Raw genomic sequence first — 26,322 nt, 5'->3', positions numbered from 1 at the left:
AGCGAGTGGGGGCGGACTGTAAAAACATTGGGGAGTGAGGGGACAACTGCTGTTACACAGTAGATAAAATCACAAGGCAGGTGAATAGACAAATTGTCTCTGGGTGGAGAGGTGCTCTCCTGTAAACAAAACTCTCCAGTCGCATTAGCCGACGCTCTGTACCACAGATTAGTTTGAAGGAGCAAGAGCATCAATTATTTGCAGCTAAATTTAGTCTGAATTAAACACAATTATTCTACTCTGTCAAAAAGCTTTGTGAACATGCAAGTTTAGACAACAGAACAAATGTGTGCTCTGTTAAAGGTATAATGGGTCTAGTTAGTGAGCTGGCTGGTGTTACTGTGAAGTTCCTGGCTCTCTCTAGTATTAAAGATGGGGCCTGGCTGCAATATAGGTCATAAATCCTGCCTCCTCCATGTTGGCGGATAGGACATATACCAAACTAAAAAGTTGTGTATGTTAAAGTGCTCCTTTTCCAATAAGTGTGGTTTTAGTTAGTTGATGCTATAAAAACCGGGTTAAACGTCACGTTTGACAGCTGAGACTGACTCCTGATTGGTCAAGCATGTGTATTGGCGGGACCTCACCACTGAGGTTCCACGTTGTCTCATCCTGTCCAGAATGTGTTTGGCGATCTGCCTGCTCTGCCAGAGTACAAGGTCGCAGACGCCAAGAAGTCCAAATTCATCTTACTGCACTACAGCACGTTCAAGGCCGGGTGGGATTGGTTGATTCTGCTCGCCACGTTCTACGTCGCTGTGACGGTGCCGTACAACGTGTGTTTCATCGGTGACGACGACGACCTGACTCGCAGCACGACTGTCAGTGACATCGCAGTGGAGATACTGTTCATCATAGGTGCGTTGTAAGGTAGATGGGAGCAGATGCAAATACGATTTTTATATGACTCTGACCTGATTGTGATTAAGTAAGATTGTATGTATGTGTATGTGTGTGAATCAGTTCTTCAGATACAGAAGCAGCATTTGCAACCACCAAACTCACAACTCAGTTTCTGCTTTGTTTTTCTGCTTTCCTCTCAGACATTGTTTTCAATTTTCGCACCACCTACGTCAGCAAATCGGGCCAAGTGATCTTTGACGCTCGGCAGATCTGCATCCACTACCTGACCACATGGTTCATCATCGATCTTGTGGCCGCATTGCCCTTTGACCTGCTCTATGCCTTCAAAGTCAGCGTGGTGAGTAGCCTTTGGACCGATTCATCACCGCCACCACCACACCCCCAGAGATTTAATCTAGAACGCAATCAATGGTCGACTGTACATTGTCATTATAAATTGTTACTTTTTATAATATAGAATATAGATTCTAATGGTCAGATGAAGCATTAGGTTCAAACTCCATTTTATATATTTAATATAGTGTATATAGTACTACAATGTAAGATTGTAAAAATAAATACAGAAAAACAATAAGGAGATATAAACGTGAATGGACAAAATAGATATCAATGATAGATATTCATGATTGATGGATCAACCAGTGGCGGAAATCCTGTCACCTCCACATTTAACATTTCATAAGAATGGATCGCATAGATTGCTCCCAGCGCTGCTCCAGTGCCTCTTTGATTCGTGTATTGATTCCACATAGTGTTCTAGCTGAGAAAACAATCAAACCTGTATCATTAAAACCATTTCCTGTTCAGCTCCAGTCGAATACATGACCCCCTCAAGAATAGCTGAGTGGAAGAGGAAGCACAGATCTGGAGCAATTAGATAGAACGTCTTGTCTCGTCTCTGGTTGAATGATATCACCCATTGGCAGCACTAAGACTGTAGGGAGGCTTTGATTGGTTGCCTATGGAAGTGTATGCTTCCTGGCTTCCAATTTGGAGAAAGCTGTGACTTCATGCTGTTTGTCATCACTCAACCACTTACCAGGATCCAGGACACAGTAAAGTACAGTACACAATCCAGGTTGGAGGCCCAGTGGACTGTGACAGATAATGGAGGAGAAAAGATGGCTAGTTTTTGTCACATACATTTTTATTGAACTTTCAATGGTTACAAATGAATAATATCTATAAAAGCCTAAATTGTTACACAGCAAAATAAATTGGCTTCTCAGTTTAGTACTTTTTACGCAATTCTTCTGACAAACTAACTAATAGAAACAGGTAAAAACACATCTTCCTTGTGAAGAAAGCAAAACAATAAACGGTGCCTTTTACACTGTGAAGGGGAGTTGTTGTATGTGGAGGGGTGGGCACAGCTCCAGGCAGCTCCAGGTGAAGGTGCCTTTTTGGTTGCAGATGCTATTAATGGAAATACCATGTGCTCCCAGTAGGTCAGGATTAGGGTGTTGGGGCTACTGGGCCACAGGTTCCCCTGCTGCTGCCGCCGGGGAGAGCGGAAATGGCTAGTAACTGCTGAGCGTTCTGCATGATGTCCCCTCTAAGGACAGACCATTCATACTCGTGTCTCCTTCGAGGACGGCAGAGACTGTTCACCAACATGATGTTGTATCAGATTTTCTGTCATATTGTATTGTCGAGTAACTTTATTTGACTCTAGCTGTCATGCTTTCATATTTCCCAACATTACAGAAATGAATGTGAAATCCGAACAAATGTATTCAATGAAAAGACAAACCAAAACACAAATGTTAATCCTGTGTTTTGTTCCTGATGTTAAACACAAGGGTGTCACTGTCTATCCCTGCACGTCTAATTTACTGATGATATGTAAATTATGCTGAACTCAACTGCTACACTCATAATTAAAAGTCTTATTCACTATGTTTCCAAGGCCTGAAGCCACAGATCCTACTGGAGACCAACATTATTCATGCTTATTGGCCTGATACTGCTGCATCAATAAAATGAATAAAAATAAATGTGGCCGGTTGTGCTGTTGCGATTGGCTTGTAGGGCTGAAGTCATGGCTGCAGGGGGAGAAATAATGAGGATTCCTGGAAAGTTACAGTATTGTGTGCACAAGCGCTGCCTTAAAAAAAGCAGAGGGAAAGTAAGCAATCAGGCGGCTAAATGTAAATTTCACACCTGATGACCAGAGGAAATGAAAATGTGAATGGATGGTGTGAGATGGGAGTGAAGGGGACAGAAGTTAAAGGGAGGAAGTGGCATGTGGTGTGAATGCATTGTATAGTACATTATGTTGCTTACTGCTTACGATGTGCTGCCGGTGAAGGAGAATGGGATGTGGCGCAGCCTCCTCTCTCCATAGGTGGGATGTGGGGTGGTGATAGATGACAGAGAGAAGATGGAGCTTCTCCCCAAGGCTCAGTAGGAGGCTTCATTATCACTTGTGCTTGCACCAGTTCTCTATTTCTCACAGCGAGAGTGTGGAAGGACCAGCATAAAACATACTGGAGACACATGCAGGAGCAGCTCTGATAAGTAGTGTCCACACACACACATCCTCCTTTTACTTAACACACTGATCTTGTCATTTTCACACACACACACACACACACACACACACACAATATCGTTTTTCATAATTTGTTTGTTTCTTATGTTCCACATCCTCTGTCTTCCACAGTCTATTTGTTTAAGTTATTACATATACTGTACTTTTCTATGGAATTTCTGTTCCACTTTCTCAGTCTCCACCCATTCCGCTGTCAGTCCCCTACACACACACACACACACACACACACACACACACCATACATCCTCACAGAAAGGTAACAAAATATCTTGTCCTACATCCCTCTAAATAACATCTAGTGTGTGTGTGCGTGTGCGTGTGCGTGTGTGTGTGTCTGTGTATTGCCAATGGGGATACAAGTCCCAAATGATTGTTGCTGGAGGAGCAGGTGCACGATGGATGACATTCACATCTACAAGTGCGTCAAAGGCTTGAACGGGAACTTAAATGTGTGTGTGTATTCCTGTACTTACATCTTTTTCAGGACCATTTAAAGCATAAACCCAGAGGGAGGACATTTTTTGGACAGTGAGGACATTTTGACCAGTCCTCACTTTTTCAATGGGCTGTTTAGGGTTAAGACTTGGTTTTAGGGTTAGGGTTAGGATAAGGGTTAGGCATTTAGTTTCCATGGTTAAGGTTAGGGTAAGAGGCCAGGAAATGTATGTCAATGAGTGTCCTCACTAAGATAGAAGTACAAACGTGTGTGTAAGTCAGTAAAGGGAGGTAGTGGGTTGTGACAATAGTAAATTTGTCATGGACTGACAGAGTAAAAGTACAAAAGACGGCATGAGAGAAGACGACATATGAAGGAAGCTGCAGTGAAATCTCGTACGGCGTTGTTGAGGATTGAAAAAACAAAACAAACACCTGCCGGCAAACGCCTGATTGCTCTAATTGGCAGTTTTATATTCAAGGATCCTTCATCAAGAAATATTCACATATATAGATCATACTGTTGATGTGTTCACGAGCATGTGTAATTATAGAAAACAAGAGCTCTGGAGTGGCCCTTTACGTCAGAAAGGACCTGAAGCATGCTCAAGAGCTTTTTGTCTCTTGACGTGGGGTTGTGTATTAGAATGTTTGCGAGATGGAAGTCCTCCCAATAATTTATCATCGAAATAAGAGACGTGCACAGTCTGAGCCTCAGTTTATGCTTCTGCCTGACTGTGCCCACAGAACAACACCACACATAAAAAAAATAAAAGGCTGGTTTATGTCGTTGTGATCTAACGAGGGATGAAGCATGTTGCCTTCAGGAGATGTAGTTGTCTACAGTGCGCTGCTGATATATAGTGATGACATTGGTGTGTGCTTTTTTGCATGGAGACAGTTCCAATGTCGTTCCAACACATGAGGAGATGCCCTTTATTTAAAGAAAAACTCCTCATCTGAATCCTAAAAATAAATCTCTCCCTGCGTCCCTGTCCTCGTAGGTGTCTGTGGTCCACCTGTTAAAAACGGTACGTCTGCTCCGCTTGCTGCGGCTGCTCCAGAAGATGGACCGCTACTCGCAGCACAGCACTGTGGTCCTCACCCTGCTGATGTCCATGTTCGCTCTGCTGGCCCACTGGATGGCCTGCATCTGGTACATCATCGGCAAGATGGAGATGGAGGCCAACACCTACAACTGGGATATCGGTGAGTGCAGGGAGTGGGATGCCAAGTGTTGCCCTCAAATCCAAAACCACCCTCCAACTCCCTTGCTGTTCATGATGGCACCATTCCTTTTCAGTCCACTGGGGGTGCTACTGGGCCCTCGGCCAAATGCAGGTGGAGCATCTTCAGCTTGGATCAGTGTTACTAAAGGATTTTAATATGATTTGTGGTTTATTTCCTCTAGAATGTATATAGAATGTTTGTGATTTCCTTTTGGCTTTGTTAGCATGAATCAAAACACAACACTTAAAAACACAGTGGACATTCACCAAATAAAACTCCCAGGTGATTGTTGAATTTATCCATCCATTATCCATAGTGCTTATCCTTTGAGGTTCGCAGGGGGAGCTGGAGCCATTATACCGAGAGACAAAGACAAATGTGCTTCCTGATTGGTATTTATCAGTAACTTGACTACCAGCGGTTAATACAAACTGTGGTAAACAATTACAGAAACAGTTCCAACACTTTGTCTTTTGTTTTAGAATAGCGTTGTTGTGCATTAGGATGGCTGTGGCCAGAGTCAAACAATTATTCACTCTCATATTCACACCTCAATTTAGAGTCTCTTTAATCTCACCTCAGTCTGCATGTCTTTGGACCGTGGGAGGAAGCTGCAGTACTTGGAGAAAACACACGTGGACGAGAAAATGCAAACACACAGATAGACAGTGTAAACCACTGTGTCACCTCTGTTGAATTTTAATTTCTCACCAAATTCGTTGCAAATAATACAACTACAAATCCTCCCTCTGTGATAAATAAAAGGTTTTAACAGGGATCAGGTTGCTGTAAATAAATAATCACAAGGAAAATAGAACCAAGTTCTCTTAATAGTAAAAAAAACAAAAAAAAGAGCCTAAAAGCGTGTCAACTGTTACAACAGCCACACATGATGTGTTCGATGAAGTGAGACATTAAAGCTTAAAGTGTGAATCTAAATGACGGGAACATGACTCCTACCTGCTGCTGTGGAGAGAGTTGAGTGGCACGTGAAGTGTGTCCGCAGCTGGTCGTTGTCAACTTTGTTTGGAGGTGCTAATGGAATGTGGGCAGTGGTAGCGAACACCAATCGTGGACCTGGAACTGTAGGATAGTGGGTGTTTGGGTGAGACTAGGTGGGGTTACACAAGTGTTGCAGTTCGGTTCAGTTGTGCTGTTGATGCTAATGTATTTTTTTTTGATAGCTTGTGTTTTTGAACAGCGAGAAAGGACAAAGCCATTTCATCTTCATTTTTCTATCTGAGGGAGCCATTCTGCAGCTTTGTCAAGCTCTGCACTGAATCAGTATAAAGGAAACACTGGACTGAAACATCTGTGGAATGAATGGCTCGTAGCTGTAAATGTAGAATGTTAAATTCTTTATTGATCCCCAGGCTTTGATGAAGAAGTCGTTTTTCTGATCAAATAAATCCCACATATATTTACGGAGGAGCAAAGACTTATCAGTATCGTGGCACATTGGGCCTTCATTGCTCTTTATATTATGTGTGAAAGCTGCAGTGTCGATCTGTTTTTATAATGGCTCTCCTACATGCTGTATATATATACATTCACCAAAATTAAAAACTGTCTGGCAATAAATGAAGAACTTAAAACACGAGTATTGATGCGGTGTTTGGTGTCAGAGCTCCACAGTGATACAACGATGCTCATAGATCAGTGAAAACATGCAGGTGGGTTACAGATTCATCATGCTGTCATGTAAATGGAGGGGGTGTCTGCACGCTACAGGCACTTCTGCATATTTGTCTGGGTCTCTTAATGTTCCAGTGAACAGTGTGTTTTAACAGCTAATTTAAGTTCATGATTTCCTTGTCAATTTATTGATTCCTGTGTCTGTTAAGAAATTTAGGAGGGAAAATGTGACACGAACGACTGCTCCAGGGTGTGTGTGTGTGAGAGCTGGCCAATATCGTGAATCTTCTTGTAATATACCGTATGATGGAGCCCCACAGGAATCCCCTCCGCCTCCAGGTCCCACATATAATGAGGCCCCCTGGGCTGATCTCTGGTCGGTATCGATGAGCCGTGTCGCTCGCCGTTACCTCGGTCCTCTGCGTCTTCATAACTGCTTCTGGGTCAGCATCGACTGGGGTCATGAGAATGATGCAGATTTCTCCTGCACCAATTACTGCATTTCAGTGTCATAAAATAACAGGTCGGTATACGGGAGACAGGATTAATGTGTTGTGTCCTAATTATGCGTTTCTGATGCTGAAGTCGTGCAGCTATGAGGGGCCTCCATCCAATTACCATTCATCAGTGTCTGTGGGAGCCTCTCCTGGGATCAGCCGCATGTCTCCACACTGTACTGACCAGAGATCAGTTCTGGTTCTCATGCACAAGATCAGTTTCTACTGTAACATCCATTGTTCTTGCAGTTACATGGAGGGGACCGCTGCTTAATGAAGTTTCCAGAGCCTGGTGCTGTTTTCGACATACTTCACTGCACAGTCTCACATTACTGAAGCTCTTTGGATTCAAGCGTTGAAGCATTAATGGTGGTAATAAGATTAAAAATATAAGAATAAATGTGTCAATATTCTAATGGTGTGAATTTTACTTTAGTTATTTTTTTTATTCTTTCAATGATGACCGTAGAGCCTCCTCAGATCAGAAGGGTTTAATGAAATTTGTTTTCCCATCTTATTGGCCGTGCTGTTGTGACAGACAGAGTCAGTGTTGCTACCTTGGGAAAACGCAATGAATGAATGAATGAATGAATGAATGAATGCATTTTGGTAGTTATTTGGAACTATTTCATCAATATCCCCACTCTCACCATTTTAAACCCAGGGTGGCTTCACGAGCTGGGGAAGCGCCTGGAGTCACCGTACTTCACCATTGGAGGCGTCAACGGGACCGGCAGCGGACCGCCAATCCGGAGCGTCTACATCGCCTCGCTGTACTTCACCCTCAGCAGCCTGACCAGCGTGGGCTTTGGCAACGTGTCGGCCAACACAGACGCCGAAAAGATATTCTCCATTTGTGTGATGCTAGTAGGAGGTACACAAACACACGCACGCACTCACATCAATGATCACATGTATGTTATCTATGGCCACTATGGTCAATTTATAGTCAGAGTCTCCAAAGAAAACATGCACATTCTAACATGAACACTGTTTCATTATAATCCAGTTGCAAGTGTAATGTAGATGAAACTGTCCTTGCAGGATGCTCTGATCCAGTTTAAACTGGATCGTCACACTAGGTGTGTTTTTTGGGGATGAAGAGAGGGGGGGGTTTCCCCTGTGGACAGTTCTCATGCTGGTTCAGCTCAACGTTAAATGTCCCTGATTGCCCGGGGCCAAAAGCAGTCCCACACATACACACACGCCACTAACACACATGCTTGCACATACACACACACATCCATACTGTCCCTCGTGTGTTAAACGCAAAATGAAAACAAACACCCAGCACCTGTTCGTATTTATAGCATACCACAGGTCAAATCAGGTAAATTTGTGGAAGGAATTGGATTATTGCCTTATTATGATTAATTCAACAGCAAAGCCCCCTTTACCCTGCCATACGGTAGAGATGAAGTATTAGATTGAAATAGAGTTTTGTAAACAGCTTTTAAATGCAGTGACTGAAAGGTAGCAGTGTCTGAAAACAGGAGTCAGCAGACACGACGGTTACAGTATATCAACGTGAATTCTGTGTTTGGCGCGTTGGTGTCCCGAGATGCTCGACACACCTGCGACGCAGGAGAATGAGATTAGGAGAATGCATTATCTGTGTGGGTGTATAAAGGGCAGGTATCTGTCATTCCACTCAAACCTCCTCCTCTCAGTCCTGACACCAGTGTTTCTGTCTGGGAGGTACGGAAAAGCGAGACGTGAATTTACATATAGTATTTGCTTGTTGACTGTTTTATTTCTCTGTTCATTTGCTCACATGAATTGACAGCTTCCAATAAGACGTATGCTTCATCATATTCATGTTTGTGGTTGCCACTACAGAGCTCTTTGTCAGTGCTGCAGGGATTTAATCAGTCAGTAAAAATCAGTGTGAACTAGAACAAAACTTAGAGCACGTATCTCCACCAAGGCCCAACAGTCCCTTTATGAAACCACATTTAAATTTACCACATCCAGATTTCTATTTGGATCTGCACCAAATTGCACACACTCAGAAATATCAGTCCCCTAAACATGATTATGAAAACCTTCTATCTCACAATGTAACAGGATGTGAAAAAAGAGTCCTGATTCTGCCACCTGATCTGGATCTGTACCAAAATGTATCAGATTCTTCCCTGACGCATTCCGCATCCAAACTCCATTTTTCAATGTAATCCCTCTGGTAGTCTTTTTTCAAACTTTTGCTAACATACAAACAAATACAGATGAAGACATGGCCTCCTTGGCAATGGTTAGTTTTCAAATCCCAGCTCACGTTAATATCGACCTGCTCTCCACTGTCAATGAAATGACCCCTGCTGTTAGTGAGAAACAAAATTTATGAATCTCTTGGTGCTATTAAAACATCATCCACTTGTTTTTTCTATTTTGTTTTCTTGTCTGGGCAAATTCTATTTCATTCATGGTTATGTCCCATCATCTCTGGCTTACTGTCCCTCATCCCTTCCTCACTCCTCGTCCTCCTCTCGCCCGCAGCACTGATGCATGCCTTGGTCTTCGGTAATGTGACAGCCATCATCCAGAGGATGTACTCGCGCTGGTCTCAGTATCACACCAGAACCAAAGACCTCAAGGACTTCATACGTGTCCATCATCTGCCGCAGAGCCTCAAGCAGCGAATGTTGGAGTATTTTCAGACAACCTGGTCGGTCAACAATGGCATCGACTGTAACGAGGTAATAAAAAGGAGAAGAAGAAGAAATGAGGGCCATCTAAGTGTTTTTGTGCCTCCACACACCACAAGCACATCCACATGGGGAAAGTGGCCCCTGCTGTATAAATCCTTATTGTCCTTTTTCACTTAACTTGTATTTTGACACTGCAGCTCCCCTAACCCATATACAGAGATCAATACTTCATTAAAAATCACCTACTTCTCACTTCTCACTGATCAGTCACATTTAAAGTCATCATCAGAGTGATAATATGATCGATACCAAATGATCCCCACAACTGAGGTTTTCCTCAGCGCTGAATGACAAGGACAGGACGGAGGACGAGAACAGACAAATTAAAGACATGATAGAATGGTTTAAACCCCCTACAGACACTTTTATATGCAGCTTGTAGCATTTGTCAAACTCACGTTACCTGTACAATTTGTATGAAATTTGAGATAAGTGGGTAATTTAGGCGACATGAGCAAGTAGGTCCATGTCAACACGTGAAACTGGAGTATACTCACTTCAGCATGGCACTTGTGCTTTCTTGAATTTAGAATAAACAGGTGAACAGCTCTGTTTGCAGCAGCAGTGGAGCAGCTTCATGGTTCTGTGGACTGAGTCCTGCTGCTGGTCTTTACTGGACGGGGCTCAATTACTGCAGGTCACTTTTACAGTTTCAGAAAGAAATCTGCAAACAGCATCACCACAGGCCAAACTAACAGCCCATTACAAAAAGGCTGGTTTAAAACAGCCTCTGCTCTTTTATATATTAAATGCAAGACTTTGTATTAACAGTATTATTACAATGTCTCTACTTTTACATGAAAGACACAAAGAATCTGAGTATGACACTGTTTGTTTAAGTAGACATTAGCTCATACACGTTCTATTAACAAACATTGTGGTGCATGTTAATGATGATGATCATGGAGTTTTGTTTATGTTATGGTGACATTTATTGCAGGCTATGTCATGAGAAAATAAGATGGTTTAAACATTTCTATAAACTGAAAAGGGCAGAGAAGGGGCTCAATTTGCCAAAGTGGTGTGAAAACAGCTGAGAGAAAACACAAACAGAGCAGGAGGGTGAGCAGCACCTTCTTCTTAACAAGCCCAGGGAAGCCAGTCAGTCAGTAGTCTAATAGCAGCTCGTCCCTCCAGGCTGTGGATGCCTGTGAGACAGCTGTCAGAACCCAGATGAGAGCTTAGATGGAGCGATGATGGTGATGAATCCCAGACAGATGAATAATAGATGGGCCTGTTGATTAAAGTCAGCCTGGCCCTGATGACTCATTGATCGGCTCAGTGCGACGGTGAGCTCCAGATCTTTGTTCTGACAAGGAGACAGGCGGATAAATGGCATGTGGGGCTTTGATTTTTTTTTTCTAAACAGTTTGTTTGCATATGTTGTGCACAGTTCATAATCTCTTCGTTCGCTTTGGGTAGGTCTTTCTTTGGAGAGACCATCATTCAGTTAATATCAACGCTAGGGCTACATTCACACTACTACTACGTTTTTGTTTGAAAATGCATCTGCAACACATGGAAACGCGTTTGGAAATGCTGCTGATTTAGTTTGAAAACTCCTGGCCAATGTTTTAGTCTGGACGAGCAGAAACTGAGATGGAAGACAAGAGGAAACGTTGACACTACCGCTTGCTGATTGGGCTTATGTGTGTAGTTGACAAGCTGTTATTCAAGCAATCTGCAACAATTCTGCAACTAACAACCAAAATAATAATAAAATAATGCCCCGGATTTTTGGAAGTGGTTTTCACTCAGATTATAAAACCCTCAGAGACAAACGATTGGTTTTGGTCCACTTAAATAAACTTAACTTGATATTAATGTTTCCTGTTGTACAGTAGCTGCATAGTTTAACCACTGAGTTGCAGCATGGGATATTTTCACAGCTGTCATGCTCTCCTCGCTCTCGCCTGCTTCTTCATCATTCCCTCCATCTCATTTCCTGCCTGACTCCCTCTCTAATCTTCTCCACAGCTTCTGAAGGACTTCCCGGACGAGCTGCGGTCCGACATCACCATGCACCTTAACAAGGAGATCCTGGAGCTGTCGCTGTTTGCCTCCGCCAGCCGCGGCTGCCTGCGCTCCCTGTCCCTGCACATCAAGACCTCCTTCTGCGCTCCGGGAGAGTACCTCCTCCGTCAGGGCGACGCTCTCCAGGCCATCTTCTTAGTGTGCTCGGGTTCCATGGAGGTGCTGAAGGACGGCATGGTGCTGGCCATCCTGGGTACGATACAGGGAAGGTGACAGGGTTTAGACTTGGGTTTGCCACTGTTATGGTTTTATAATAAGCTCCAGGTGGCTCATTGTGATAAAGCTGTGTCCTGTAAATTAGCTCATTGTTTAGAGGAAGGAGCTATACAGTGTCCTAAAGGCCACCGCTCATCCTCAGAGCCCATTGTTATTAGTAATAATTCCCTTAAATCAACTCCAGTTAGATGTCATTTTTTCAACAATATGTTCTGCAGTAAGAACTTATCTATAACTGTGCAGACAAAGTGAGGGAGATGGGTTCCTTGAAGTTGGGGGATAGAATTATTATAATAACCGCTTTTGTTTTGGCTGTTCCAGTAAAAGTGAGCAGAGGCAATAGAAACGAACATTCAGCCCCTGCAGACTGGTTTATATTATGAACCAGTAATCCATTCAGAGCAATCCATGATCGTCCAGTTCCATCCAGGTTAAACCACTTCAATCCAGAGACGTCCAGCCTAACTATGGTCAGGTCTATCCCGTAGATTGTAATTCAGTCCTGTCCAGTTTAATCTGTGTTGTCCAGCTCAGTCCAGTCCTTTTCATCAGTTCAATTCACTAAAGTCAGGTCATTTCAGTTCCATCTATTCCAGCACTTCAAGGCTGTCCAGCTCTGTCACCTGGAGATAATCTGGTTACGCTACCTGAGGCCAGGTTCATGGCTAATTATAATATCAGCTGCAACTATTCTGCTACACAAACAGAATTAAATGAAAAAGGTTTATCACTTTCTTCTATTGGAGGAAGTGTGTGTGTGTGTGTGTGTGTGTGTGTGTGTGTGTGTGTGTGTGTGTGTGTGTGTGTGTGTGTGTGAGAGAAAGTAAATTAATTCAGCCAGGAACACTTTGTCATGATTTACCCATTTGTTGCAAATGTTATGATTGGCGCTGAAGGATTCATTCCTATGATTCTGTGTCCTGCATCAACTAAACGCAATGCTTCATATATCTGAGTTTGAAACTACATTCATGACTTTGTCTCTGTGTGTGGCACTTAAAACCTGTGTGTGTGTGTCTGCCTGTTGTCTGTCGGCACCTTAATGCTAATGCTTCTGCTGAAGAATGTTTTGGTGCATGTTCGTATCAAGTATCTGGAATTGTTTACCTGTGCACAAAATGCTGTGTGTGCATGTGTGTGTGTGTGTGTGTGTGTGGGTGTGGGTGGGCTTGACAGATGCCGAGCATTGTCTCTATGCTCGTCTGCTGACTGTGCAGAAGGTCAGGCTGACAGTGTCTGACTGAAGGAGAGAACAGCTTCTCTCGCTCCATTTCTCTTTCTGTGTGCGTCCATTCCCCTCGATCCTCCTCTTCCTTGTCACAACACCAGTGTGCAGTGACGGCTCAGTGCCACATAATGGAGAGTGGCAGAGTGGTAGAGTGGAAGAGGGGCGAGAGAATGAGAGGTTGAAGAGAAAGCTTGGTTGATGGACAGAGAGGAAAAAGACAGGATGTATGTAGTGGAATATCTGAACGAAATAAAATACATGCAGAAGCAGCAGGAGTGAAGGAGTGAACAGAAGATAGAGAGAGAATTGAGGAGAAAAGCAGTAGTAGAAATAGAAGGCAAAGGTGGAGAAGGGAAGGCAGTAAGTTAAACTTGAAGAATGGGAAGAAGAAAGGGAATGGGAAAAAATGGGAAGGAAAAGGACGGAAAAAATAACAATAAGAAAAGGAATGAAGGAGTGGAGGTAGAAAAGAAGAAATTAATGCAGGAAGAAAATAAAATGAAAATGAAAAATGAAAACGGAGTAGGAACCTAAGAGAGGACAAAAAAAGCAAAAAGAAGGGAATGAAGAAGAGTCAACAAGGGATGGAAGAGGGATGCAAACAGGAAGGAAGAAGGGAAATGTGCACAGAGGGGAGGAGAAAACAGAAAGAGGGAGGGAGGGTGAGAAGAGATGAGTGGCAGGGGGAGTGGACTGAGAGAAACAGAGTAAGAACGGTCACGACTGGCCCTCCATCAGCTTTAACTGAGCAGCATTCACAATGACCATGGACGTTTGATCACAGCTCTGTGGGCATTAACACTAACAGGGGAGCTCAACCCCGTCCAGTATATGTATCAGGACAACAGGAAGCAGCCATCACAATCACTAAAAATGTATTCACACAAAGACAAAGTATGTTTCGTAAATAACAATCTCAGACTGTAAACAGTTCAAATCTCTTTGTCTTTTAAAACTTTCTTCTTTCACATTTCACTTCCACTTGTCACATCTTCCTCTCTTTGTGGTCGATGCATTCAACCAATCGTGCTCTTTTACGTTTTAATTGTAACATCACCTGACAAGTGTTAATTAGCAGGAGACATTATTGTTAAAAGATTATATGGAGATTGTTCGCTATAAGAGCGAGGTCTGGATTTCACGTTCTGATTTTTTTGTTACGCTTTCACTCAAAATCCTGCATTTGCACTCAAATATACTCTGCTTGTACTTGGATTGCAAGAGCTGAGCTTCAGATCTTCTCCTCGCAGTGAATCCTGCAACAAGTCTGTCAAGATTTCTCAACCAAGCGAGGTGTAGTGATGATAACCCTGCCCCTGCTGTGGGTGTGTTGCTCACGGTTACTTTAACAGGTATAACATTACCTACCCACTCTGATTGGATCGATGGACACATTTCCCTCCTGTTATTAAAAAACTTTATTCAGTCTAACTTACAGACACATCAGCAGCTCAGATGCCTCCAGAAATGAGGCCTTAAAAGTGGTGTTGAACACACAGGTGGCCGTCCCACTGCCTGAACACCGCACTGCTCCAAATCTCTCACTCTCTCCAAACTGAGCACTCCCTCTCAGACACTACTCAGCAAATGGAAGATCTGATGCTTCACAGTTTGCATTAGAGAGAGACTCACCAGGGTTGACAACTTCAACCCCTTTTACCAGCATGTAAACATTATGCTGTGATGTTTCTCACCTCCTCCGTACATGTATATCTCCCTCTTTGTCTGTGCAGGTAAAGGTGACCTGATTGGGGCGAACGTGTCCTTAGATGACCGGGTGATAAAAACCAATGCGGACGTGAAAGCTCTGACCTACTGTGACCTGCAGTGTATTAACCTGAAGGGCCTGTATGATGTGTTGGACCTTTACCCTGAGTACTCCCACCACTTCGTCCAGGACATCCAGCAGGACCTCACATACAACCTGAGGGAGGGACATGAGACACACGTAAGTCCATCTAAGTCATTTGAGATTCACCCTCCACTAAAAATGTTTATGGTAGGTTTGGATGTTTGAGCTTCACTGTGCAAACTCATACTGTGTATGTGCAGACATTTACACAAGAAGTCTTAAAAGTAGCCAAAACAAAACAAAAATAACTGGGTTTGTATGAAATAGATCTAGAATCTTACTCAGTGCACAAAAATATTGATACCATTTCCCCCCCGATTGTCCTCCTTGCATCAGTTATAACTTTCAAATTTTTTGTGTTTGTATTGGGGGAAACAATAATTGTGAGCAGAACCACAGCAGGACAATAGAAGAGTGTGATTCTGTGTGTGTGATAGAGAGAGAGAATGAAAGCAAAAAATAGCCATGGCACTGCTGCTGTAATTACAGTCAGGTGTTTCTGCCTCTCATGCCCAAACACCACTGCCCCACATACACACACACACTACCTGCCGCAGGGCTTTAAGGTGACACTAATGTGCAGAGGAGCAGCCCAAATCACAGGTCTGAGCAGAGTTGGGATGAAGACAAAGGGAAGGTAGCAGCTCAGGGTGTGTTTGTGGCTGGGATGTCGTTCGGCTTTTCTGTTGTGCATATAAGCACAGGAGGATCACTGTATTAAGGTGAATTATTTTGCAGCATTGCATCACCGCAAGCCATACAATCATGCTATTTTCTCTTAACCACTTCAGATTGTAATTTACTGCCGAGCCTTGTGAAATGGCTCCTCTGTAAATTATAACCTAAGAAAGAAAGGCCACATCTTGATTGCTCTCGCTCCTGCAGATCATTTACTGTGCTGTGTTTCCTCTCTGGCTCTGCTTCAGGTTAAGGCCAAACTGTCTACAACAGCTCTTGATCCTCAGGTAACAAACCACACTTCTCAAACACACACACACAGATTTGATCATTTACAATCTAAAGGAAAAGTGTGACACTTAGACGCAAGTGCACCGTTTACCCAAAAGACTCCTTTTAATCAGCCTCAAAAAAAAATTCTATTCTATGAGAAATCTGCCGAGCTAGGCCGAGCAATAGACGCCTGTCACTGATAATGGACTCGATTCCTCTTTTAGACTAAATGATACTGATGAAGAGGGATTTTTTTTTTCCTTTGGTAGGCAGGTTGAAGAGGCGAGAGATCAATGCTAGACAGAAATGAGTTAACAATCATTAAATCACGGGTAAACAAGAACGGAGGGGCGATGAAATGCTCAGTATCCTTTCATTTTTGAGAATCTACCTAGATATCTTAATCTGTAGTCAGGTATTTTACGGAAAAATCAATTAGGCTGAGTGGAGTCATTAACCACACACTGGTTTTATTTTGCTGGGGGTCAGAGGCCACAGATCAATACCTTTTTGTCAACATTATTTCACCCATTACCTCATTGTATCCTAATCTTGCAGCTGATCAACTGTTCAGCAATTCAGCACAAGTGCAGACCTTTGACATATGAGGACATGTGCAGGCCTCTGTGTATAAATGACCGCATGTCAGAGTTCATTTTGTTCATATTCTGCAGGTCACATTCGCAGCCCATGCCTGGGGCTATCACTCTTAAATCCAGCCGAGTGTTGTGCTCCTTACACTTACAAGTCATTAGTGCATATATTTGTGTTAATACTCCCTCTGTGTGTTCCAGGGTCATGACTGAACAAAAACATCTTCAGCACCTTTAGAGAAAGCAGGAAAAAGGGAGGAGGGCAACATTTGACGCAATACAGAGATTTTTTATTTTATTTTTGAAAAAGTCGCATTCAAGCAAATTTCCATTGACATCATCAAGGCTGATGCTTCAGATGACTCAACTCAAAATGAATGGATTTTAATTCTTTGCCAGCTCTCTGCTTTATTTCATAGTTATATAATCTGCAAAAGTTCTACACACTCCAATGCCATGTTTGAAAATGTCCTGAAATCTCAGGTGAACAATGTCTCTTGCTGCTGTCAACAATTCCTCTCGTATTTTCCAGTCAGGGGTGAGAAGGAATGGCCAAGTGGTGCAGGGTTATCCGTCCATCATTGAGGCTCAGGAGGAACATGAAGACAATGAGGAGGAAGACAGGGCCACATCTGTGTCTTTGTCATCGGAGCAGAACCGAGCGGTGAACCTCAGGGACGCCAGTGCCAGGTCTCTGCTGAGCGGACCCAGCCAGAAGACCACGATACAGGGCTCCAGGTGCTCTCTGAGGAAGATCCAGGAAATTACTCTCACCACTTTAGACCCTTCCAACCTCAGCCCCAGGTGAGTTCGATCACCATTGATTTGTCCGTCAGCCTGTGTAGGCCTGTGACTCTGTGGGCCACTGTGTCTATTTTGGTCATTCTTCGGCACAGAGCCTGTCGTGCAAAACTAGGTCTGAGACAAAAGTGAGAAACAATATTTGTAAGTCCTCTCATTGTTTACTTTACTAAACATGTCACAGTGAAACAGAGGTTAGAGTTTCTTTGTGCTCAACGGATCAGGGTTCAGCTCTGAGGGTTTCAGCTCGGTCACAATTTACACCACTGGCCACTCACACAAGCCAATTCATCTGGAGATGGAGCAAATGATTAGATTGGACAATATTCTATTAAAAATGTAAAGACATGCAAGTTCTAATGCTGAGTTAGAACTTGCATGTCTTTACATTTTTTAATTACTTGGTGAATGGCTGCAGTATAAGTCATAAATCCCACCTCCTCCATGATAGTGGATGGAACATAGACCAAACTAAAACGTAATAAAGGAAATGTCAAATACATTTTCAAAAATATGTTATTTTATCATTTTATGTAGTTCTTATCACGTTGATATTTGTTTAAGTGCGCATTTTCCCAGTAAATTTTGTTTTTAATTAGTTGTTAGTTAGTTAATTGATATTAAAACTAGACTCTGGCTCCAAATGGCTAAGAAGGCGGCATCCAGGATATTCTAGCTTCACTTTCGGATAGTTGGAGGAAGTGAAAATGTGTCATCCATCTTTATATAAAGTCTAGGACTGGTAACAGGGGCCAACAACTGATCTAGTGTGGAAACAACAAGGTGTGGTAAAGATTTATTTTACCCTTGGAGAGAGCTCACTCACCATGTTGCTGTGTTTCTGCAGGATCGTAGACGGTACAGAAGACAATGAGGGGACAGAGAGCTCCCTGGCTTTCTCTTTCTCCACCACCCAAGGCGTTCCTGTCAGTGAACCAACCAGTGCCTCAGTGTCTGCCACAGGTCCTCCCATCCAACACCACACAGCAGTTTACATCTCAAATATGACCCAATACATTTACCTTCACCATTTTCTGTGGATGCTCAGAAGATTTATCAGCTGCCTCAATGCAATAACTGCTAGGTGCAAATTTGTACTTCTTGTTCGAAGCCTGGAAGTGATTTGTAACTCGTTAATTTGTGTCACAGATATGCTGCAGATCAGCACAGCAGAATTAGCAGCAAAAGCCGAAGAGACCAGAGGGCAACTGCGACATCTTGACCAGCAGGTAGAACGATCTGTGTGTATGTGGTTTGTGTGCGATGGGAGAGAGACGGACAGGTGGGCTGGGACACATGGCGATGTCAGCATGTCGTGATAGGATTGAGAGAAGTAATGAACCATGAAAAAATGAATATGTAAACTCAAACAATCCACTGTTTCTTTTTTATTTCTATATCAGGACTTAACAGATGTGCTGTACTTGGTCAGCGGCGTATAATATATATGGAGTGTTTGCTTCCTCCCACTGAGCCACAGTCCCAAGGATGTTAAATAAAAAGATAATAAAAAGAGCGACCCAGAGGGGAAGAGGAGAAAAAGGCGGATGTCACAAAAGGCAATAAAAAAGGAAGGGATAAAAAGAGAGGAGTGTGAAAGATGGTGGCATGGCACCTTCACGGTTATAAACGCTGGCCTCGCTGGCCTTTCTCTGTCTCTGTGGGCGGCCGCTGTTTGACAGGAAGTCTCTCAGCGGGGTCTTGTAGATTGTTAATCCTGACTTGCATCCATCCACTCCGATCACCATAGGAGATGAAGAGGGGGGGTTAAACCCGATCTGCTCCCCACGAACACATGCACAACTGACAAATGAGGACATTGTATGTTACCCGGCACATGAAAGCGTTTTCACCAAACGTGTGAAAATGATTTATCGTGAATGAAAACTCATAAATTCATTTTAATTTGCGTTGACATTTGATTGGTATTCAGCTTGTGACGTACACACTGTCGGTTATTTATAGTCATCAGCTTCATGTACTGCAATGCAGAATAGGCCAATGATCCACTGTGTCCTATGATTGCTGTTGCACTTCATTATAAGGTAATCTTTTTTTTAATCCTTTTTAGATCAAAGATCAAGAGTCACTTGTATGACAGAGTGTTATGGCCATGTAGGAGAAAAAGAACCCTGAAATTGCGAAATAAAATTGTGATATTACTAGAATACAAAATTATGAAGAATAAATTGTAATTGCTCAACCATAATTTTACAAGAATAAAGGGAAAAAAGAAGCTGTAGAAGCCACGTTTGCCAGATTTTTACTACTTCTGGATGCAATATCTTGAACCAATCTCATTGTGAAACTATTACTCCCCTTTGATTTACACCCATACTTAAACAAGGACAACCTTCCAGTTACCCACTTCAAAACATTTATTCCAGCACTCAAGAGGCAATTGACTTCAAATATGTGTTTTTTTTCTTCAGAATTGACTCATTTTCTTTTACAATCTTTTTAAAGTCCTGATACCCACGATGATGTGGAGCTGACCTGTGATCTCTTACCTATGACCTTTGTCTCTGAGGTGACGTCTGTGCATGTGAAAGGGTTTATTATAGTGAAAGATGAATAATGCATCAACAGGACTGAAGAGAGGCTGTAACATGGCGACGTCTGTATTGTGTCATGGAAATCATAATGTACAGCGAGAGTAATTGCTCTTATAATTCTGAGAAGACGCTAAAGAAACACAACAACATGATGCACCACAGACACACTTGAGAATGAAACATGCATACACACATCCGAGCACAGCGGCAGTGACCGACTTCAGGGACTGAAAAGTAATCAACAAAACCAAATACTACAAGCTGAGTATAATTAATATTATACAAACTGTATATACTGTTTGTACTTAATCATCGGGGGATAAAGCCGCTGTAGCAAGGTCCCGTCGATACACACCCTCGACCAATCAAGTCTGTCACAGCTGTCAATCATGACGTTTCACCCTGTTTTTAAAGCATCAAATGCTGTATTCTCCTTATCCAGACATTTTCCGGACATTTTCCGAGCGGGCTGACGGTAAAAGTTCTGGAAAATGTACGAAGCAAATTAATTATTGGAATAATCCTTACAAAATTCACTGCGCTTGTTAATGACACCTTGTACCTGTGGCTGCAGGGGTTGTGGTCATCCACTGCTGCTGTTTGGTGCGCTGGTCCTCTCTGAGGTGTGAGTACTGGAATCATGTTGACAGCGTGTCAGATTGGACTGTCCTGTCGCTCTCAGCTGTTCTATTTTTATCAGAGCCAGAGTTTACATCCAGGCTTTTATCAGCCCCTCAGAGAAGGGAGAAAGAGGCCAGAGAACATTTTTCTCACCTAAAACTATTGTTTGGAACTCTGTATGGAAGATCAACATCACATAAAGTACAAATAAATGTATATACAAATCCTCCAGAGAAATCTCCAGAGGATCTCCAGTGTTCAGTGCATGCATGAAAACAGATAGACAAGGGTGGAAATAGACAGACAGACAGACAGACAGGCAGACTTAAGTATGAAATACCAAGTCAGAGTCGTGTGATGGCTGCTGCTCGTTTAAAGTCTAATAGTCTATAACAACAAAACAGTTATGATAATGGCAACAAATATATAATAAAGAATATAAATAACAGTGTCAGAAGTTATTCTAGTTATTGTTAATTAGTAGAAATAAAAATATTATATTGATAATTATTGTTATTGTATATGAACATTTGTCAGATAAGCAAATTCCCACACTCTTGTTTGTATGTCACATGCTGTACATTGTGTACATGTGAGCAAGCAGGAGCTCTCGGGCTGATTTGATCCATCGTGATCGTAGTATATTTCTACACGGAGCCTGATCACCTCTTGACGGGATCACGCAGCGATGGGACTTGATCCCACCTGGAGCTGTGTGTCCTGCTGAGGGCTGATGTGCATCCAGCAGCAGTGATGTGTGACGAATGGTCATGAGTGCCCTGACTGGCAGAAGCAGATGGCACCGTTGGCAGGGCTCCACGATCGTGCCCTCTGTGGACACGCCACATGCAGATTGCCACTAATCACCAGACACCACCCCCCCACCCTCATCCCCTCATCAGTGTAATGACCAATTATAGCAGCACGATATTACATGCTAAACAGCCGGCAGGGGGAGGGCAAGAAGACCGTGACCCAAAATTTTTACTGACCTGAAAATAACAAATTCATAGTGATGTACTGTACTGTATAGCCCTGGGCCTTTCCTAGAAAGTTTGTCTTCATGACATAACCAGAAAAATACAACTACACAACTGTGGCTCCATGTTGAGAGTTGTAGTCCTAATTACAGGGTTTCTGCAGGGTCAGACATTAAATCATTGAATTTGAGCCCTTGAAAAGTTTAAAGTATATTGAACTATAACCTACTTAGGTGGGTCTTAATTATCCTAATGTTCATTTAAAGTTCCAGTGTGTAAGATTTAAGTGAAAGGGATATATTGGCACAAAATTTAATGTAAAATTTTCCTAGTGTGTTTCATCTAAATTGTATGAATTGTTTACATTAGTCCAGACTGGACAAACTAAACCTTTTGAGTTTTTATGTCAGCTGAAGGCTCCCACGGGTTCTCTTTCATGTTTCGAAGGGGAGGGTGATGTGAGGGGGATTCAGCAGCAACATGCAAATTCACGACTAAATTACTAAAATTACTAAATTCTACACACTTCAGCAAATGTATCAGTGGCAAACCTTCACCTTCCAGTCACCTCCAATCTTTGCAAGCAGAAAGCAAATAAAACATTGGCTTCCTGTGAAGAGCAACTTCACATTATCGTATGTTTGACTGTGTCCTTATTCTCTACTCGGCTACTTCCCCTCATTTTTTTGAAAGAACTTCTTTGATATTCCTTCATATGTCTTACTTGAAATAGGTCTTGAATTAAATTTATTATGGTGTTATGAAGGTCTTGAAAATATCCTAAATTTAACTTATTCAAACTTGCAGAAACTGCATAATTTCTGATTAATGACTGGTAAGTAATTATCATTTGAGTTGTACCAGCAGGTTCATACGTTTTCTTACCTGCATCTGCTGCTCTGTGCCCAGCTCTGTTCTCTGTGCAGCTTTTCCCTAACGGCACCATTATGAAACACTTCATTCATTGCTTTTTAATGAAGATGTTATTAAATTGCCTTCAGTATTACTGGGGTCTTTATACTTAATTGGTGCTTCGGGTGCTCAAAAAAATGTTCGGATGTCTGTTTTTGCACACATCAGTTTTCTTCCCTGCCATTTTAACTGACCTGGTTGGCTGACAAATACACACACACACATACACTGCAGTTATTTACAGGAGCAGTACCCATTTTCTGAACTAATATAGTTTATGCCTTACTAGACTTAGTTTTCCCAAAGAAGCAGAAACCTAATGTTTTGCTGTCAATGTGTAGAAGTCCAGAATGCTGACACTGAAAGTAACTTACTTACTAATATTTTAATTTTATAATATTATTTCAAAAGGTTTAAAATTTAGTAAGATATGGTGTCTGGGGGGTCCAGAGTTGGTATAAGCTGTGGAACAAGCCCCCCCATTCTCCCACCACCATAATTGCGCCCTGAGCACATAGAGGACATTGATTTGAATGCAGTGGATGGTGTCAGAGTCAGACTGTGCCTCAAGCAATGAGGGGCATTTAGGAGCTTCAGTCTCAGAGCTGGAACACACCCAGGCCTGGACGAGGGACTTAACTTTACCCGATTTCCCCAATAGACAACAGGTGGACAGTGTGGATCATCATAATAATTACTGTCGGATGGAGCCTAGCTTGCAATTACATTAAAGGATAGTTTAACCGTTTTCATCACTGTATCAGATTTAGCTTGCTGCTATAGTTCCCCCTCAACATGCTGCCCTCCTGTAAAATGTTTTGTTTATTTCAAATGAAGCACGGCAGATACAGAGGCAGCTGTAACAGCTGATGTGGCTCTAAGACGCTAGCATCAGAAAAAGATAGGAGGTGGGTTACAGACGTCTGATTCTTCAGATCCAACCAGTTTATCGTGATGCTTCATCTGGAGCCACGAAAGGTTTAACACTCTTGTTTGTGTTTGTGTAATATAATTGAAGAGATTATTTTGCAATATTTCCTTTTCGAGTGATGTGGAAAAAATCGACATCTCTAGTTCCAAACGAAAATGCATGCCAGAGTTTACCTTAAGTTAATATGATTCAGCAGTTTGTAGTATATGGTCAGAATTTATATCGTACTTCTCTATAGTCTTGATGATTACTTTTATTCTGTGTCTGAATTTGTTTTTTTATGCCACATATCATCCATGTTGAGGCTTTTCTTCCTATTTAAAGTTACTGATCCTTCTGTTTGTGTCTGCAGGTGAGCTCCCTGGGGAAGGAAGTAGCTGACTTAGGTCAAGTCATGAAGAGGATGGCTCAGCTCATGGAAACCCTCATGTCATCCATGCCACCACCTTCAGTCGACTGCCTGACGCACTGCGCATACCTGCCCCATCCTCACCATCCTCACCCTTCTCCCTCTCAGACTGCGACCATGTGGACAAACACGCCCCTGTCCCTGCCTTCCTCTCCACTCACAATCCCCCACCAACACAGTGCGATGTGCCACATGGACTCCCTCGCGCACAGACCCCAGGATCTCCAGCTTGGGTACTCGGCCATCCCCAGCTCAACTCCGCCTCCGACCCCCATCTCGTCGATCCTTCAGTTGCAGCCTCACTTGCCTTCCTCCTCCCTCAGCTCGCCGGAGATTTCTAACCTCAGAGACGGAGATTGCGGCTCCATCAGGTCAAGGGTGCACAGTCCGCCTCTGCAGGACGGAGGAGATGAGGGCCCCCATCAGAGCGCTGGGTGTTCTCCCCAAACTGGACTAGAGGGGGGCTATCACAAGCCCACCAGGGGTTTGTAGCAGCCCTCTCTGGACTCTGCAGGAGACACTTTCTATGATAAGTTCCTGAACTGATCAACTGGGGTCCCTCTCACATCACTGCAGGACATTTGCAGGGATGCAACTAAGATTTCTTTTGTTTTAAAGGCACGTCTTAAAAAATCCAGTTGCATGAAAACAAGTACAGAAGGATTAGGTGTGTTAGCTTTACCGTTTATAGAAACGTAGTGTTGTTTGATGGGATATAGCGGTGTTGGTTCTGCTGCGGAGCTCAGCGTCTCTTGGTGCAGCTTACTTCCAACCCCTGCCCCCCCCCCCACACCTTGAGGCTCCTCAAGAGAGCAACATGCCATAATGTAGGAGTGGGGGGCACGCTGGAGAGAGCTCTTTCTGTCGTCTCATTTCTTACTCCCGGCCTGAGATGGTGTGAGGTCGACTGGGTTGGCCAGAGGAGGAGAAAGCATCGTGGATGATGGCGTTGGGCTTTGGAAACAAGGAGGGGATGGAGGCAGTTAACAGCCTCCCACCCCCTTATCCTTGCCATTTCATCTTCTTTTAACCCATCTCTCCTTGCTCACTCAACCTGATGCACTGGATTGCATGGACCTATGCATGGCTGGTTACGACTGGTTGTACTGGCAGCACAGGATGGTGTGAGGAGAGAGATGGGACGTATTGTGCTCTTTACCGCTGGCCCTCAGGAAAGGGGGGGGGTGGAAGATGTTGGTTATGGAAGTGGTAGGGGCGGGGGGTGGGGTGGCGGCATGTTACGACCTCGGGCAGTGAAGCCCCTGCTGTCGTCTGTCACACCGAGCACGGGGACTGTTTCTCTTTTCCACTGTCTCTCTGTCCATACCTGCCTCTCTCTCTCTCTCTCTCTCTCTCTCTCTCTCTCTCTCTCTCTCTCCCTCTCCTTCCTTCTCCCTCCTTCTCTCTGCATGCCTTTCCGAGCCTTTTGAAGTAGTGCCTGTAGACACACATTAACATGCTGCATGTCACCCCTGTGGTAATCCAGCTTGCCATTTATCTTACCTATTTAGAGGAAAACACAGTTTGCCCTTTTAGCGACTGAATCCTGCATTTACTGATGCATATTTATTGGGAACGGGCTCGATTTAAACAACTGGGTAATTTCAGGAGCAGGGTAGTTACCCCATGTTGCGATGTGGCCTGGAGTAAACCGCCAATAACAAATTGGTTTCACGATTCACAACGCAGTCCCGTTTCCCCTGATCGTCACCCTGGGTTACCAGCTCCTGAGATCCATTTTCTCAGCTGTTCAGAGCAAAGGCAATATCCCCACATAAAAGCACAATAAGGAATGAAGATGCTTTTATATTTCTATGAATGTATCAATAGTAAAGATGTATTTTTTTACCTTAACAAATGCAAGAGTGCAGGGCGGCAGTAAATGATGCTGTTGTTCCTGAGGTTGTGGCAGTGGTGTTCGGCCGATGCAATCCTGGACCAGGACAAAGGTCATGACTCCCGGACAGACAGATCTACTGCTCTCTTTTGAATTCACGTAGGTTTGACTCTGCTTCTCTGCAAATGGAATGTACTGTAATCAAACTTCTTTCTCCCTCGACATTTTGATATTTATTAGATACAAAGATGACCTGTTATGCTAATAAACAACAAATAAGACTGTTACGTGCCGACTTTTTGTTTTTGTTCACAGACAGATTCATGCTGGAGAGGTTACTCAGGTATTGTATTTTGTTTGTCAGTGGATAGTTTAGCACAATGGCACACTTCCCTTTCTAAACCAAATATTTTGGTTTAGAAGGAAGTCAATTTCGATTGAATACCTATACCGATCTAAATTTCATGGATATTGATGAA

At 43.1% G+C, this 26,322-nt stretch overlaps 1 protein-coding gene across 2 annotated transcripts in view; it reads left to right on the top strand.

Moving 5' to 3' along the window:
- kcnh8 (potassium voltage-gated channel, subfamily H (eag-related), member 8) overlaps positions 1–26,121 on the top strand; it is a 62,063-nt gene extending 35,942 nt beyond the window's left edge. For both annotated transcript variants that reach the window (XM_069515806.1, XM_069515805.1), the window contains 12 exons: positions 621–858; positions 1,044–1,201; positions 4,858–5,062; positions 7,880–8,089; positions 9,712–9,911; positions 11,901–12,150; positions 15,135–15,349; positions 16,180–16,218; positions 17,330–17,601; positions 18,446–18,561; positions 18,748–18,827; positions 23,950–26,121. In XM_069515806.1, the coding sequence (XP_069371907.1) occupies positions 621–858; positions 1,044–1,201; positions 4,858–5,062; positions 7,880–8,089; positions 9,712–9,911; positions 11,901–12,150; positions 15,135–15,349; positions 16,180–16,218; positions 17,330–17,601; positions 18,446–18,561; positions 18,748–18,827; positions 23,950–24,498 (2,532 nt within the window). In that variant the 3' untranslated portion in view covers positions 24,499–26,121. The remainder of the gene's footprint in view (positions 1–620; positions 859–1,043; positions 1,202–4,857; positions 5,063–7,879; positions 8,090–9,711; positions 9,912–11,900; positions 12,151–15,134; positions 15,350–16,179; positions 16,219–17,329; positions 17,602–18,445; positions 18,562–18,747; positions 18,828–23,949) is intronic.
- Positions 26,122–26,322: the final 201 nt, after the last annotated feature.

The sequence above is a fragment of the Paralichthys olivaceus genome, chromosome 20, assembly GCF_024713975.1.
Source record: "Paralichthys olivaceus isolate ysfri-2021 chromosome 20, ASM2471397v2, whole genome shotgun sequence".
NCBI lineage: Eukaryota > Metazoa > Chordata > Actinopteri > Pleuronectiformes > Paralichthyidae > Paralichthys > Paralichthys olivaceus.
The sequence above is the reverse complement of the archived record's forward strand: the minus strand, read 5'-3'. Positions and strand labels throughout refer to the sequence as shown.